This window comes from Leucoraja erinacea, chromosome 14, assembly GCF_028641065.1.
Source record: "Leucoraja erinacea ecotype New England chromosome 14, Leri_hhj_1, whole genome shotgun sequence".
In the NCBI taxonomy this organism is placed as follows: domain Eukaryota; kingdom Metazoa; phylum Chordata; class Chondrichthyes; order Rajiformes; family Rajidae; genus Leucoraja; species Leucoraja erinaceus.
Window position 1 is genome coordinate 2,978,781 of NC_073390.1, and position 16,500 is coordinate 2,995,280.

The 16,500-nt window shown below is 45.1% G+C and overlaps 1 protein-coding gene across 3 annotated transcripts in view; it reads left to right on the forward strand.

Annotated features, from left to right (window-relative positions):
* mcf2l2 (MCF.2 cell line derived transforming sequence-like 2) overlaps positions 1–6,481 on the forward strand; it is a 369,326-nt gene extending 362,845 nt beyond the window's left edge. For 2 of the 3 annotated variants that reach the window (XM_055645377.1, XM_055645378.1), the window contains one exon: positions 4,359–6,480. In XM_055645377.1, coding sequence (XP_055501352.1) covers positions 4,359–4,459 — 101 coding nt within the window. In that variant the 3' untranslated portion in view covers positions 4,460–6,480. Of the gene's footprint in view, positions 1–4,358 lie in introns of all 3 variants that reach the window. The other variant, XM_055645379.1, reaches the window with a different exon arrangement.
* Positions 6,482–16,500: the final 10,019 nt, after the last annotated feature.

Sequence of the window (16,500 nt, forward strand, 5' to 3'; positions counted from 1 at the left end):
GGTTGCAATCTACCACCCCGGGCTACATCTGGAAATACAGTACTTTCAGAGTTCTGCTATCAGTTGCCAGATCCTCCCCGGACAGTGACATCAGACATATAATACAGCCTGTGTATTATAATCTGACACATTACTGAGGTATACCACAAATCTACAATCATTGAGCTGAAGGTAGGTTAAACCCTATGACATAGCATTTATTAAATGCAAAGTTTAAATCATTTCAGAAGAAGAGTTTATGTCAAGAACAGTGGAACAAAAAAACTACACCAGTTACTCCCAATAAAAGCTGGATAATATTCAGCAGAAAAGTACAAAGAGTGAATTTATAGCTGCATGTGAATTGCGTGCTTCAAATCTATTTTAGTCACTTACCACACCAAACTTGTCCTTGTTGCTGAGCTCCAGGGTTATTGCATGCAGCCTTTGCTTTTCTTGCTATCTCATCTTTGCTGCAGTATGTGGATGTGTTAGGGTGGTCAGAACCTTCTCCCAGGGTGAAAATGTCAAAGAAAAGAGAGCATAGCTTTAATGTGAGAGGAGCAACGTTTAAAGGTGATATGTGGGGAGAGTTTTTTAACACAGAGAATGGTGGGTACTTGGAACATGCTGACAAAGGTGGTGGTGGAGGCAGATATGATAGAGGCCATTAAATTGCTTTTAGGTAGGCATATGGGTGTGCAAGGAATGGAGGGATATGGATCATGTGCAGGCAAGAGGAGAATAGTTTATCTTAGAATCATGCAGACATTGTGTGCCAAAGGTCCTGTTCATGTGCTGTACTGTTCTATGTTCTACGCTGAAGGAATGCTGGTGTACTTATGTTTCCCATCCCTATATGGTGGTTACCAGGGAGCAGTATGGTCCAGGAAGACTTGGTAGAAAGGAACTGCAGATGCCGGTTTAAACCGAAGATAGACACAAAAAGCTGGAGTAACTCGGGGATAGACAGCATCTCTGGAGAGAAGCAATGGGTGATGTTTCAGGTCGAGACCCTTCTTCGGACTCTAAAGATTCCCGAAACATCGCCCATTCCTTCTCACCAGAGATGCTGCCTGTCCCGCTGAGATACTCCACCTATTAGTGCCTATCTTCTATTTAATTGGTGGCTGCCTAATTAATATATTGCATAACCAATTCAAAGGGCAAGTTGAGTGTCTGCTTCAAGATAGTCTCCCAGATGAAAATCAGCAAACCCACTAACATTGTTTGTGACCTTGGAAATTCTATGGGATAGAAACAGAACCAATTTCCTCCAGTTTACACCAAATTACACAAGCTCCTAAAAGGCCGTAGTAACTTCGCTTCCAGTGTTATACTGAGTAAAGAAAGGCACCATCCTATCAGTTAAGCAAACCAGCTTAGTCACTATTAGTTAGTCACCATCAGCACTCCTGGTGAGATGCTGTAGCTGGTAATGCAATGGAGGCAAATCATTGACGGCTCTAAAGTGACTCATGCTGCTGACGTAAGGCGAGCGAGTATGATTGGGCTTAGCTGTAATTTGTGTTCATGAAAATATCCCCCATTATAGGAGGACAAAAGGGGAATAAATCCCGGGACTGAAAGGAATGTGTGCCACATCTAGTTTTACAAAGTCATTTCAGTGCCATGGAGTCATTGACATTTGACAGTGCAGAAGAATTGTACACTGTGACCCAGCATGATCATCATAATCATAATGAACACAAGGTTAATCCCACTTCACAGCTCCTACTCCATTGTCCTGTTGGTTCTGAGGCATCTCATCCCCATGCTTTTAAATATGGTAGTGGTCCCTGCCCGCACCATCCTATCAGGCAATGCGTTTTGACCCATGCTGTTTGCTTAATTTACTGCAGGGTATATTACTTACAGCAACTAAATCTGTGATCTCTGGTTACTGACCACTCTGCAAATGGAAAATAGGCCATTCCTAATTAAATCATAATTTATACATCTATACAAAACTAATGCTCTGATCTTGTTATCTTCCGATTTGCACGGTCGTTATATTTGGGCCAAAACGATACGCGATAACGCTACGATTTTTCGCCGGCTTACTCACCGTTCTCCTGCGCTGCGATTGCACCAAAGTTTCGTTCCGATCAGTGGTCTAATGTAAAAGGGTAGTGAGGTTTAAAAATCTTAAAAAACGCGCATTCGCAGATCGATCGATCTATTCTCCTGCCAGTCAGCACTGTGAGGATTGGTCTTTTCTCCTGTCACTTTGCGGGGTGGTCCGCCCCTTCCTACGCGATCACGTCTTTACTGGGGCTGAGGATGGCCGGCGGAGGTTTCCAACCGGACACAATTTTCGGAGGGATCGGCAGGAGATGTTGCCAAATGGAAAGCAGAAAATCTGATCCTGGCGAAGGAGAACATTGCTGTGAGTCACCGTCGCACTGGCACTTCCAGCCCCTTCCCCTCTGATCCCCATCGCTGACTCCTGCCCCCCTCCCCCGTTATACCCACCCCCCTATTTTAAGGGTTATTCACATTTTAAGCTTTAATAAATCCCTTTTCCACTAGCCGTGCCCGTCAGCTGCGCCTGCGCAGTAATACCTGCGTGTTCTACGTCACAATGGGAACCCAATGGGCAGGAATGGCTGCGCCGCCAATAGAGCCGCTAAGAGTGGATGCGGGGGGGGGGGGGGGGGGCATTGAGGGGGGATGGAGTGAGTGCGTGGGGGGTAGGGCAAGGAGCTGAGTTGGGGGGAGATGGGGGGATCAGGGGCATCACAACGAGAACCCGTCAGCCGCGCTTCTGCTGTTAGGAGCTATGGGTGAGTGGTGGATTATTGCATTGGGGGAACGGGTTGCATTGGGGGAATGGGTGAGTGGTGGAATATTGCGTTGGGGAATGGGATGCGTTGGGGGACCAGGCCTCCCATGTGACCTGGACCCAACAGGTCCCACTTAGTCTGGTCTCAATTAAATCTCTCTTTTTTTACTCTGATTAAAACAAAACTGGTATAGTTCAGAGGGCTTTTCCAAAAAGCTATAATTTTGGGAAATCTCCACCACATCCTCACTGCTTGCCACATCCTTCCTGTGTTTGGTTGCTGCAACTGTGGTCCACCTGGGGTTGCTAACCTTCAAGATTCAATTTAATTGTCACATGTACCAATTAAGGTACATTGAAATTTGACTGACCATACAGCCATACTAAGTAAACAGCAACGACACACAGCCACATAAAATAAAATTTAACATAAACATCTACCACAGCGGAATCCACATTCCTCACTGTGATGGAAGGTAATGAAGTTCAATCCCACTCCCAAGCTTAATGCTTGTGATGATTTTTAAAGTACCCTTTTTTTAAGAGATGTAGGTGTCACTGACAAAGTCAATGTTAATTTCTCATCTCCAATTCCAGTACATAAAATGCTGTACACCATTTTCTTTCACTGTTGAAGTCCTGGTGATAATACTCCCAAATGCTTTAGGGTAGAGAAGACAGGGATTTAAACTGGATATTGGAGGAATCAAAGTCTGCGCCTTGAGTGACTTGAAATCTGTAAAGAATTACATTTTTATGGTCTTGCGTCATTGCTCCTGCTGATTTGGGATGTGCTTTTGACGAGATTTGGCAGCTATTATTTTTACAGTAGATAGAGCTCTAAGGGCTAGTGGAATCAATGGATATAGGGAGAAGGCAGGCACGGGTTATTGATTGGGGACGATCAGCCATGATCACAATGAATGGCATTGCTGACTCGAAGGGCCGAATGGCCTCCTCCTGCACCTATTTTCTGTTTCTTTGTTAAATAAGGGACAAAAGGTCAAAATACAGGACAAATTCCCAACGGCAATTTGTTGATCGACTCGGCCGTGGCTGGGTGAATGATGAGCTGGCCTGGGTGCCGGACTGCACACAAAGCCCAGCCGGCTGGGCTTTGTGTTCTGCTGCACGCAAAGTCCAGCACCCCGTCCAACTCATGAACCGATGATCGGCCATGAGATGGAAGGGTGGTGGTGTCGGCGGTAAGCGAAGGACTGAAGGTCAGACAGCTGGCCGGGCTGCCGACCGATGGGGCCAAGGGCGAGGCGCTGCTGCTGCACTCCACAGGCTGCACTACGTCGGGACGGGTGAGGAGGGGCTGGACGCGGTGCTCTGACCCGACAGTTGCCTTGGCCCGAGTAGCAGCAGTCAAATACGGGACAAGGGCGGCCCCATATGGGACAAACCAATTTAGCCCAATATATAGCCCGGGATGTCCCGGCTAATACAGGACAGTTTCCAACACTAGTTTGGTAGCTGCAACTGTGGCCCACCTACAGCTGGACTATTGCCTTTATACAGGATATGCAATGTAATTGACAAAAAAAAAGCACTTCCAATGAAATGATGAATGACCTTTCCCATATTTCAGATTTTTACAGTGATGCGTGTACTGCAGCGTTTGCTGATAGTGAAGACAAGGAGAGTACAGACTTGGAAAGCTATACTTCAGGGACCAGGACTGAAAGCTGATCATGTTGTGACCATCTTCATCTCTCAGACGTCAGGCTTCAGTCGGGCCTACAACAACCAAGGATCTTGGTGCACGTCAGTAGCTGGGCACATGATGTGAGAAAGTACATGTGACTGATGAAAAACTGTGCAGCTGTATGTAAAGAACTGGGTTTGTTTGTAATGGATTCATTTCTTCAAGACAAATGCTCCTTGGTCGTACAACAACAGGTATATGAGTGTTAGCAGAGGCCAGGTTCCTGACGACAAATCCAGTTCTGTTTTTGCAGTTAAAGTTTTGGCTTCCCACTTATCTATTTTGTTTGATGGAGCAAATCAAAGTAAGTGAAAGGGGAGTCATAAAATCTGGTCAAGTTTTCACATGTCGAGATGAACCATGCCAGCATTTCATGTTTCCCAAGAACACAGACAACTTGACTCATCTGACTCCTGTGGTGTTTCTGGTCAAGAAAAACAACCAAATGGAAAGATACCAAGATAAAGATAACTATGCCTCATTGTGGGTGCATTGATATTGCGAATGCCATGTGAAAAGAATTTTCTCAAGAAATGATTTTAGATCTGCAGAGGAAATGTGGTCAATTTATATATTGTGGATGGCTATGACCTATTTAACCGACTTCTGCTCAACTAACAGTGACTTTAACTGCACCCTTGGACAACCACTGTGGGGCCAAAGAACATGTAAAGATTTGCATGGAAAATGACAAAAAATGTGACTGGTGAAAGATGTTCAAACTGTTGCTGGAACTTCAGTGTCAAGTACTGTGTGAAGGCTGTATGATGGTTCAGCTTGCATGTTGTGATTGTATTTTATTGAACATTTCAAAATGATCCTTCAAAAAAAACCGATTCAACAATCTTGACAAGTATATTGAGTCTTCTAAAGTAAAGATCTTTAAAGATTGGTTAATGTGAAATGTTTTATGTGTCTTTAACAGAAATAGATGTCAATTTATGCAAGAGGTGTTATTGAGATTTGGTTATCGGTTAATTCATGTCTTATGGTGAATTAAAAAAAAACAGGAAGTAATGTTTTGGTATGAAGTTTAGACAGACGATGAGAAAAATAATGAGCGTGTTTCATGATCTTGTGAGTATGGTGAATATTCACCTTCCCCAGAAATCAGAGCAGAACCTACTGCAATCAGTGTTACTGGGGATTCAATGGCCAAAATGATTGTCATTTTAATTTAGCTTTTATTAAAATATTATGAACTACAGTTTGGTTACAGAAATATCAAGATTCAACATAAACTTTGAATAAATACACACCATTTCTTTCAATTTGCTGGATTGGTGGTCAGTTTATAGTCATGCTTTGCGATTTGTCCTCGATATTTAACCATATAACCATATAACAATTACAACAATTTCAGTGACCATACACAAAAAAAAGCTTCTTTCCAGCAATATTACTATGTTTATTTTATTTTTTTAAAGCAATAACCTGTGAAAAACCATGAAAATCAAAACTCTTGTAGATGTTGGCATTCTGAAACGGAAACAAAATGCTAGAAATACTTAGTGTGTGGAAAGAGAAATGAAGTTAACATTCAGATTGAAGTCCTTTCATCAGAACGGGGAATGAGAGAAGATAAGTTCAAGCCAGAGAAAGTGAAAATGAGGGAGGAATGGGAATAGGAGAAAGGGAATATCCCAGAACAGTGGATGAGTGGAGAGAAACCACTGGTAGTTGGATCTCAGCCCAAGGGCATAATGGAAGGCCCTCATGCCATCCCACTGCTGTTTGGAGGGACTGAGTAGTGTTGACAACTTTCTCACTCCCAAATAAAGTACAAAAGGTGGCGTGCCGCATCGGTGTGGGTATGGTGCAGGCCCGGGATGAATGACGGAGGGGGCTGGCGGCTAGCAGATGGTAACCATATAACCATATAACAATTACAGCACGGAAACAGGCCATCTCGACCCTTCTAGTCTATGCCGAACACGTATTCTCCCCTAGTCCCATATACCTGCGCTCGGACCATAACCCTCCATTCCTTTCTCGTCCATATAACTATCCAATTTATTTTTAAACAGTGACCTTTTTCCAAAAGAGAGAGTAAGGAAAAAACAATATCTCTGAATAGGTAAACAAATCCAATATATGAACCATGTATACATATCTTCAGTGTTATATATGAAATGTAACCAAATTATAACAAAGCATAATACAGAGCGTAATCTGACTACCAGTCAGACATGAAATAACACCAAATAATCCCATCTGTATGTGCCTATAGTAGGCATATAATCTCTACAAAAGAGGACAAGAGGACACACTGTCTACTTTTCCCGTGGATATTTCTTGCTGCTCTTGACTGATTCAAGCAGTCCTTTGTCCTTTTGCACAGCCGGAGAGAAGTCCGTACATGACAAGTCACAGTGCACAGATATTTGAAGTTCATTTTTGATCAGCTCTGTGCTGCATCTGTTTCTTGAGCCTGACCATTTAATGGTCCTCTCTACAAGGGCACTTGAGCCTGGCACACTGAGGACAAATGAGACAACCCTGAACATGTTGATCAAGTTGCCTTTCCCGATGTTTTGGAAAACTCCCACCCACTTCTCTTTGATTCTGTCAGGCTTTCCATATCTCCTCCCGGCGAGCACAAAACTCTTCATAGAGTTGGTCCGTATTGACTGTCTCTGTCATTCTGAGGGCAGCCACCACCTGCTTCAGGTCAGTGAAGGTGAGCCCCTCATAGAGGCCGATCGGTTTCAGTTTCATCGTTACATTTTCTGGTGAGAAATCAAACCACTTGTCAACGTGTGTAATGACAGTGATAGAACTTCACAAAGTCCTGTTGCTGCTTGGACCTTTGTGCTGGCACTTGTTTGACCATCAGCTGTTTGGTCTGGTATCCAGAAAAGCTGTCCTGTTTCCGCTGAAGCAGCTTCATTTTGAACTTTTGGACTTCCTCGTAAACACCTGTGACGCAGAGCTTTGGTTCCTCCAGCTTTTTTACGAGTTGGGCAGCAACACACCCCACCTTGTGGGAAAAGCACATATACATTTGAGTAGCTCCAGTTTTATATTCATCCTCAAAAACCCTCTTCATTGCTACAGGACAGGTCTCAAGGGACCTGAAGTATGATGTAAGAGCTGGGAAGCTTGGCAGGAAACGTCCGACAGCTGGATAAAGAGTGGGCCATTGTGTGCAAACAGGACACAGAATTTCATGCCACTCAATGTCAACAAAGGGAAAAAATGAACACAGTTCCTCTCTTCGGGAAGCAGATATTGAGAAATGGCTGTAGAACAATTGTCTCATTATCCACTGACAGCTGATTACAGGGGTGCTTGCAGGAGTTATGAGCTATGTCAGTTGGGCTATTAACATTCAGAGTGCGATTGTTGACACTGCTCAATAACTGGTAATATGAGTGACGTTTTCCAAAGTTTACATTGGCATTATCTGCTGCCTAGGCTGGGACGTGTCCAATATCCAGTTCATACTTTTCCAGACAGCTCATCAGAACTTGATGTATGCCACTTGCTGTTTCATCACTGTCTTCATAAAAGTCGAGTCACTTTACACTGCACTCCATCAGACACAGAGAAATATCTCACGCACATTGGAAACATTTTTCTATCTCCCCTGTTTGAGGCATCGGTGGCAAGTGAGAAATACGCGGGCTCACCTTCTCCGGTCGGGGACAGATCATCCATAATATCCCGCACGGTCTTTGCTCATGAAGCATTCATTATAATCATCTCAGCTTTCATTCTTCCCAAGTGAAACTTCTTCACAACATTGGAGTTATTAAACAAAGTGCCGTTGAGCTCAGCAAGACAGTCGATGCTGTTGTAGCTGTCCGTCTTTAACCGTATGGTACACATACGAGGCTTCACGTGCCGTGATTTTGTCATTTTCCGCAGTAGATTTCACGAAGAATGCACCAATATTGCTTGCACCTTTAGCTAGTGTGGCCTTCTTGTGCAGTTTGGTGGATGCATTGCTGAGTTAGATCATTCTCACCTCGACGGCCAATTGAGAATTCCCGACGGCATAAAGTACAGAAGGCCTTCGTCGAGTCATCGCGACGAGCTTAACCCACCTCTGTTTTGCTTCCCATTGCTTGTTAAAGCTGCAGTTTTTTCTTTATTGGAGGTTTATCCATATTTGCATATGCCAAACCGACCGAACACCACCAGGCGTTACTGAAACTTGTTGTTTTGGCAGGAATTGGCAAAATGTAGTGTACAACGTGTGCATGGCATCAACAGCACAAGCAACACGCACGCACGCACGCTGTTGTATCAGATCTAGGATCTGTCTGTAAACGTGCCCTCTAGTGATTACAGAGTAGTAGCATGGGCGGACATGGGCGGTCCCGTATGGGACAAACCAATTTAGCCCAATATACGGGATGTCCCAGCTAATACAGGACAGTTGACAACACTCATTCCAACCTCCATCACACACACACACACACACACACACACACACACACACACACACACACACACACACACACACACACACACGCACGCACACACACACACACACACACACACAGCCTCATCACCTACATATTCCAACCCCAAGCCTCATTGCAAGCACACACTCCAATCCCGATTATACACACACACAGTACAACCCCTACACATCACAGCCACTCCAACACCAATCACACTCCAACCGCCCAACCTACTCACGACAAAAACCTCAACACACGTCACACACATCCAATACACATTACCCAATCACACGACCCAATGCCCCCACCCCACCGCTCTCCACTACCAGTGCTCCCTCCCGACTTAGTGCCTTTACCTGGAACTGCTGCCAGAGCTCATAGACCTGGCCCTGGTGTTTGCAGCCAATCTTCTCACAGCGGGGGCAGCAATCGTTCAGGATTGGATTGGACCCACTGAAATTGGATCCTCGACTTCCTCATTCACAGACCACAGTCTGTTCGTATTGGAGGAAATGTGTCAGCCTCAATAACAATCAGCACGGGAGCACCTCAAGGCTGCGTGCTCAGCCCCCTGCTGTACTCACTCTATAATCATGACTGCGTAGCGAACCACAGTGCGAACTCCATCATCAAGTTCGCTGATGACACCACTGTTGTGGGGCGTATCACTGATGGGGATGTGTCAGAATATAGAAGAGAGACCGAGCAACTGTCCATATGGTGCCAGCGCAATAACCTGGCCCTCAACACCAGCAAAACCAAGGAACTGATTGTAGACTTTGGAAGGAGTAGGATGGGGACCCACAGTCCCATTTAAATCATGGTTGAAAGGGTCAAGAGCTTCAATTTCCTGGGCATGCATATCTCTGAAGATCTTTCCTGGTCCGAGAACACTGGATGCAATTATTAAGAAAGCTCATCAGCGCCTCTACTTCCTGAGAAGATTACGGAGAGTCGGTTTGTCAAGGAAAACTCTCTCTAACTTCTACAAGTGCACAGTCGAGAGCATGCTGACTGGTTGCATCGTGGCTTGGTTCGGCAACTTGAACGCCCTGGAGCGGAAAAGACTACAAAAAGTAGTAAACACTGCCCAGTCCATCATCGGCTCTGACCTTCCATCCATCGAGGGGACTTATCGCAGTCGCTGCCTCAAAAAGGCTGGCAGTATCAGCAAGGACCCACAACATCCTGGCCACACACTCATCTCCCTGCTACCTTCAGGTAGAAGGTACAGGAGCCTGAAGGCTGCAACATCCAGGTTCAGAAATAGCTACTTCCCCACAGCCATCAGACTATTAAACCTGGCTCGGACAAAACTCTGATTATTAATAACCCATTATCTGTTTATTTGCACTTTATCAGTTTATTTATTCATGTGTGTATATATTTATATTATGGTATATGGACACACTGATCTGTTTTGTAGTAAATGCCTACTATGTTCTGTGTGCTGAAGCAAAGCAAGAATTTCATTGTCCTATACAGGGACACATGACAATAAACTCTCTTGAGTCTTGAATCTAGTAGTTGACATGTATACAAGGCGGTGGTGGGGGCAGGGCCGGGCAGTCGGTGTGGTCACACACAGGTCCACTGACGATGCACTCACACTGCATGCAGTGGTCCGAGTCCAGGTAGTACCACTCGCCCACATCATACACGCTGTCGTTAGCCTCGCATACGGTGGGCAGCGAGAGCGCCAGGGTCCCTCGGACCAACACTGACAGCAGCAGGGAGAGTGGCAGCACCCAGCTGGCCTATGTTGACAAGGGGGCCGGTGATTCACTCGTGCCTGGGGGCAACAGTACATGCAACACGCACGCACGTTGTGGTATCAGATCTAGGATCTGTCTGTAAGCGTGCCCCCTGGTGATTACAGAGCAGTGGCAGTCAAATACGGGACAAGGGTGGTCTCGGAAGGGACAAACCAATTTATCCCAATACACAAGATGTCCCGGTTAATACGGGACAGATGGCAGCACTAGCACTGAGGGATTGCACATCCATGATGAAGATAAACCAGCTAGGATCAGGAAATAGAAAACTGTCAATGTGGCATTCTATTTATATTAAGATAAAGATAAAATTCTAAACTGCATTTCAGTGGGTTCAGAATTTTATCTGCCTCTTGAAACACTGACTTTACAAGATACAGGTGAGAGCATGATATCGGGTTACCAGATCAGTAGCGCCCAGAGTCCTGAATTAATTGTGTGGGAAGGAACTGCAGATGCTGGTTTAAACCAAAGATAGACACAAAAAAGCTGGAGTAACTCAGCGGAACAGACAGCATCTCTGGAGAGAAGGAATGGGTGACGTTTCAGGTAGAGACTGGAGATTGTAGAGCATGACTATAAACTGACCGAAAGACATGGGAAAGGGAAAGGAGAGATTTAGATGATGATGTGGGACTAAAGGGAAAAAAAAAATTTGTTCGGCACGGACTTGTAGGGCCGAGATGGCCTGTTTCCGTGCTGTAATTGTTATATGGTTATATGATGATGTAGAGAGATAATGAACAATGACAGAGATCTGCTGATGCGGAAGTCAAGGATCCAGTTACAAAGGGAAGTGTAGAATCGCAGTTCTTGAAGCTTGGTGATAAGTTTGGAGGGGATAATTGTGTTGAACACTGAGCTGGAGTTGATGAACAGCAGTATTTGTTCGTGTTATCCTGATGGTCCAGAACAATGTGGAGAGCCAGTGAGCTTTTGCTGTTGATCTGGTGTTTAGTTTTGTTCAGAGATACAACGTTGAAACAGGCCCTTCAGCCCATCGAGTCCATGCCAACCAGGGATCACGCCTACACAAGTTCTATCGAACACAGTAGGGGATAATTTACAGAGGCCAATTAACGTATGAACCCTGAGATAGAAACAAACAGTGGGACAGGCAGCATCTCTGGAGAGAAGGAATGGGTGATGTTTCAGGTCGAGAACATTCTTCAGACAAACATGCATGTCTTTTGAATATGAGAGGAGACTGGAATACCCAGAGAAAACCCACACAGTCACAGGGAAAACGTGCACACTCCGTACAGACAGCACCCGTAGTCAGGATCGAACCCAGGCCTCTGGTGCTGTAAGGCAGCAATTCTACCGCTGCACCACCGTGCCGCCGTTGTGGTGATAGGCAAATTGAAACAGGTCCAGGTGGTTTCTGGAGTTGATTCGCACCATAATCTACCTCTTGGAACACTACAGTAATTATGCTATGTGGGGAACCTTTCAGATCATTACATCGTATTTCTGTATTAAAAGTGGTCAACTTTTCAGCTTGGCAGCATAAATTGTAGTTGTTAGCATGAGATTATGAAATCTTCCAATTCTCCTTATACATAATGATTCACTGATGATAAAGTGTTCCTCGATCCTGAACATACCACCCACATAAACATTAAAAAGACTCTACACAATGAATTTGGGAAAACTTAAACCCCTGTCCCACGGTATGAATTAATTCCAAGAGCTCTCCCGAGTTTGCCCTGATTCGAACTCGGAGATTTACGGTAATGGCCACTCGTCGGTACTCGGGGCTCTCGTGGACATTTTTCATCATGTTGAAAAATCCTCACGAGTCTTCCCGCGCTTACCTGCCATTAGCGAGTCTTCCCGAGTACCTGCCGTTAGCGCTAAGAGACGTCCCTGAGCTCCGACGTACCCGCTACGTTCATTCTCCGTGCTTACCACGAGATTGATTTTTTTTTAACTCAGGAGAGCTCTTGGAATGAACTCGCACCATGGGACAGGGCTATTAGCCTAACTAGGTGGATGGGAATAGATACATTTTCAACCCCTGCCAATCTCACTCTCATCCAAGAAGAGTAAAGATTGTAAAATGCGGCAGAATAAAGTCTACAGTGTCTGCATTTATCCTGTCCACATGAAGATGTAAGAGCTGGAGAAACTCAGCGGGTGCAGCAGCATCTATGGAGCGAAGGAAATAGGCAACGTTTCTGGCTGAAACCCTTCTTCCCCGAAACGTTGCCTATTTCCTTCGCTCCATAGATGCTGCTGCACCCGCTGAGTTTCTCCAGCTTTTTTGTGTAACCTTCGATTCTCCAGCATCTGCAGTTCCCTCTTAAACAATAAGATGTAAGAGCTGTTTTGTGGTCATTTAGCAAGGACACATACAACATAACATTGTTTTCTTCCTTTTGGTGGTGCGATTTCTGCATTAATATTTGAGATTGCAATATGACTCTCACTCACACATAATGGAAGAAAATCACTCTTGTTTTGTTTACTCTGTTTTATGCACAGTCAATATTACTCACAAAGGAAACAACCCCGACCTGTTTCATTGTTCTGCTGCTCTTCATAAAAGCTTAACTGGCTGTGTACAACTGTTGATGCCAAAACCTATGTTAGAGAGCTCTAAAAACTGTGCTGTGCTGTTACAGATTGGCTTAACACAGTGTGGTGTTATTTTTCACACATTTATTGACTGCCTTTGTGGCTGCAAATGAGTGCTTAAGCATTGACACCTAGCGGAAGGTTCAGTGAGTCGCCCTCTCACTGCTTCCTCTCGGTGATTCTCCTTGCTCTCCTGCTGTTCAACTTTGTTCTGCCCCAGTATTTACTCCAGCCATCTCTACCCATGGCTGCTCAGCTCCAATCATAATATCACTAGACAGGTTTTGTCCCACCCCACCTCTCTATTACAGCAGTCTCCCCCTTGTACTATCAAACTGAAGAAACATAGAAAATAGTTGCAGGAGTAGGTCATTCAGCCCTTCATATTCCACCGAGTGGTGCTTCGATGGCAGCCTTTTTTTTATTGTTATTTTTAGTGTGTTTTAAAATTTTGTGTTAATGTTCTCTGGTTTGTTTTATGTGGGGGGTGGGTCAGGGGAAACTTTGTTTCAATCTCTTACCCTGCTGGAGATGCGATTGTTTTCTGGATTGTATCTCCGGTTGCTCTGCGGCCTAACATCATGGCCTGACTCGGGACGGACTTTGAGCCCCACCGCGGGGCTTGGACTCACCATCAGAGCTGATTCCTCGCCTGGGAACGACGCTCCAACTTGGCCTGCGGACTTTTAAACCAAGGAGCTCGTAGGCTCGGGTTGAGACCGAAGTCGGGAAGCTCCAAAAACTGCATGACGTTCGACTTGCCCAGACCAGGGGTAGATCGCCTGGTGTGGGGGAGCTGAGATTACCCCCCCCCCCCCCCCCCCCCCCCCCCGATACAGGAGCTTGATAGCCCCGACGAGGAGGCCCGCCGCCGGCTACGGGAGTAAGATCGTCCGGTCAACGAGCAACGGGAGGCTCGATGCCCCTGACCATGGGAGAACAAAGAAGGGAAGAGATTGAACCTTTTCGCCTTCTATCACAGTGAGGAATGTGGAGGAGTCACTGTGGTGGATGTTCATCTTAAAATGTATTTTGTGTGTTCTGTTGCTTTTTATTGGTATGACTGTATGGCAAATCAAATTCCACGTATGTTGCAAAACATACTTGGCTAATAAAGTACAATTATGAATATTATGATTATGAAGCGAGCACTGCCATTCAAATATGATCATGGCTGATCATCCAAAATCAGTACCCCATTCCTGCTTTCTCCCCACACCCCTTGATTCCATTAGCCCTAAGAGCTATATCTAACTCTCTCTTGAATACATCAAGAAAGACCCTGACCCGAAACATCATATGTCCCGTCCCTCCCCACATGCTGCCCAAATTATTGAGTTCCTCCAGCACTTGTGTTTGGCTCAGGATTCCAGCATCTGCAGTTTATTGTGTCTCCAGAAAGTTATCTTCCTCCTCTTTCAGTAGGATTTTCATTTTCCTTATTTCAGTGTAAAATAGTGACAAACAACACCAACAGTCTGAAGAAGGGCCTTGGTTAAAAACATTCCTTTTCTCCAGAGATGCTGCCTGACCCATTGAGTGAGCAATTTTGGGCACCATATCTGAGGAAGGATCCAGAGGAGGTTTACAAGATTGATCACAGGAATGAGTGGGTGACATTGAAACAGGAGATGTGGAGTCAGTGTAGATCGAACTAAGGAATTGTAAGGGAAAAAAGACCCTAATGGGACATCTACAGGCCCCCGAGCTGTAGCCTGGATATAGGGTGCAAGTTGAATCAAGAGTTAACATTGGCATGTAGTAAAGGTACCCGGGGTGACGGAGGAACTGTTGTTATGGGAGATTTCAACATGCAGGTAGACTAAGAAAATCAGGTTGGTACTGGACCCCATGAAAGGGAATTTTGTGGCCTCCGTGATGGATTCTTAGAGCAGCTTGTAGTGGAGCCTACCAGGGAGAAGGCAATTCTGGATTTAATGTTGCGTAATGAACCGAATTTGATAAAGTAACGAGGTTAAGGAGCCATCCGCAGGTAGTGACCATAATATGATCAAGTTTAATCTACAATTTGAGAGGGAGACGGGTAAATCGGAGGTGTCAGTGTGACAGTTGAATAAAGGGGACTATGGAGCAATGATGGAGGAGCTGGCCAAAGTTGACTGGAAAGATACACTAGCAGGGATGACAGTGGAATAACAATGGCAGGTTTTTCTGCGAAATAATACAGAAGGTGCAGGATCAGTTCATTCCAAAGAGGAAGAAAGATTCCAAGGGGAGTAAGGGGCGACCGTGACTGATAAGGAACGTCAGGGACAGTAGTGGCCAGAGGATCTGGGGTGATGGAAGAACTGAAGGAAATCCACATTAGGCAGGATATGGTGTTGGGTAGACTGGTGGGACTGAAGGCTAATAAATCCCCAGGGCCTGATGGTCTGCAGTCCAGGGTAGTTAAGGAAGTGGCTCCAGAGATCGTGGATGCATTGGTGATCATTTGCCAATGTTCTGTAGATTCAGGATCAGTTCCTGTGGATTGGAGGTTAGCTAATGTTATCCCACTTTTTGAGAAAGGCGGGAGAGAGAAAACAGAGAATTATAGACCGGTTAGCCTGACATCGGTGGTGGGGAAGATGCTGGAGTCAATCATAAAAGATGAAATGGTGGTACATTTGGTAACAGGATCGGTCCAAGTCAGCATGGATTTACGAAGGGGAAATCATGTTTGACTAATCTTCTGGAATTTTTTGAAGATGTAAGTGGGGAAATGGACAAGGGGGAGCCAATGGATGTAGTGTACCTGAACCTTCAGAAAGCATTTGATAAGGTCCCACATAGGAGATTAGTGGACAAAATGAGGGCACATGGTTTGGGGGTAGAGTGCTGACATGGATAGAAAATTGGTTGGCAGACAGGAAACAAAGAGCAGCAGATTTAACAGGTCCCTTCCAGAATTGCAGGCAGTGACGAGTGGGGTACCGCAAGGCTCGGTGCTGGGACCGCAGCTATTTACAATATACATCAATGATTTAGATGAAGGTATTACGTAACATTAGTAAATTTGCAAATGACACAAAGCTGGGTGGCAGTGTGAACAGTGAGGAGGATGTTATGAGAATGCAGATTGACTTGGACAGGTTGGGTGAGTGGGCAAATGCATGGCAGATGCAGTTTAATTTGTATAAATGTGAGATTATCCACTTTGGTAACAAAAGCAGGAAGGCAGATTATTATCTAAATTGTGTCAAATGGGAAAAGGGGAAGTACAACGGGATCTAGGGGTCCTTCTTCATCAGTCAATGA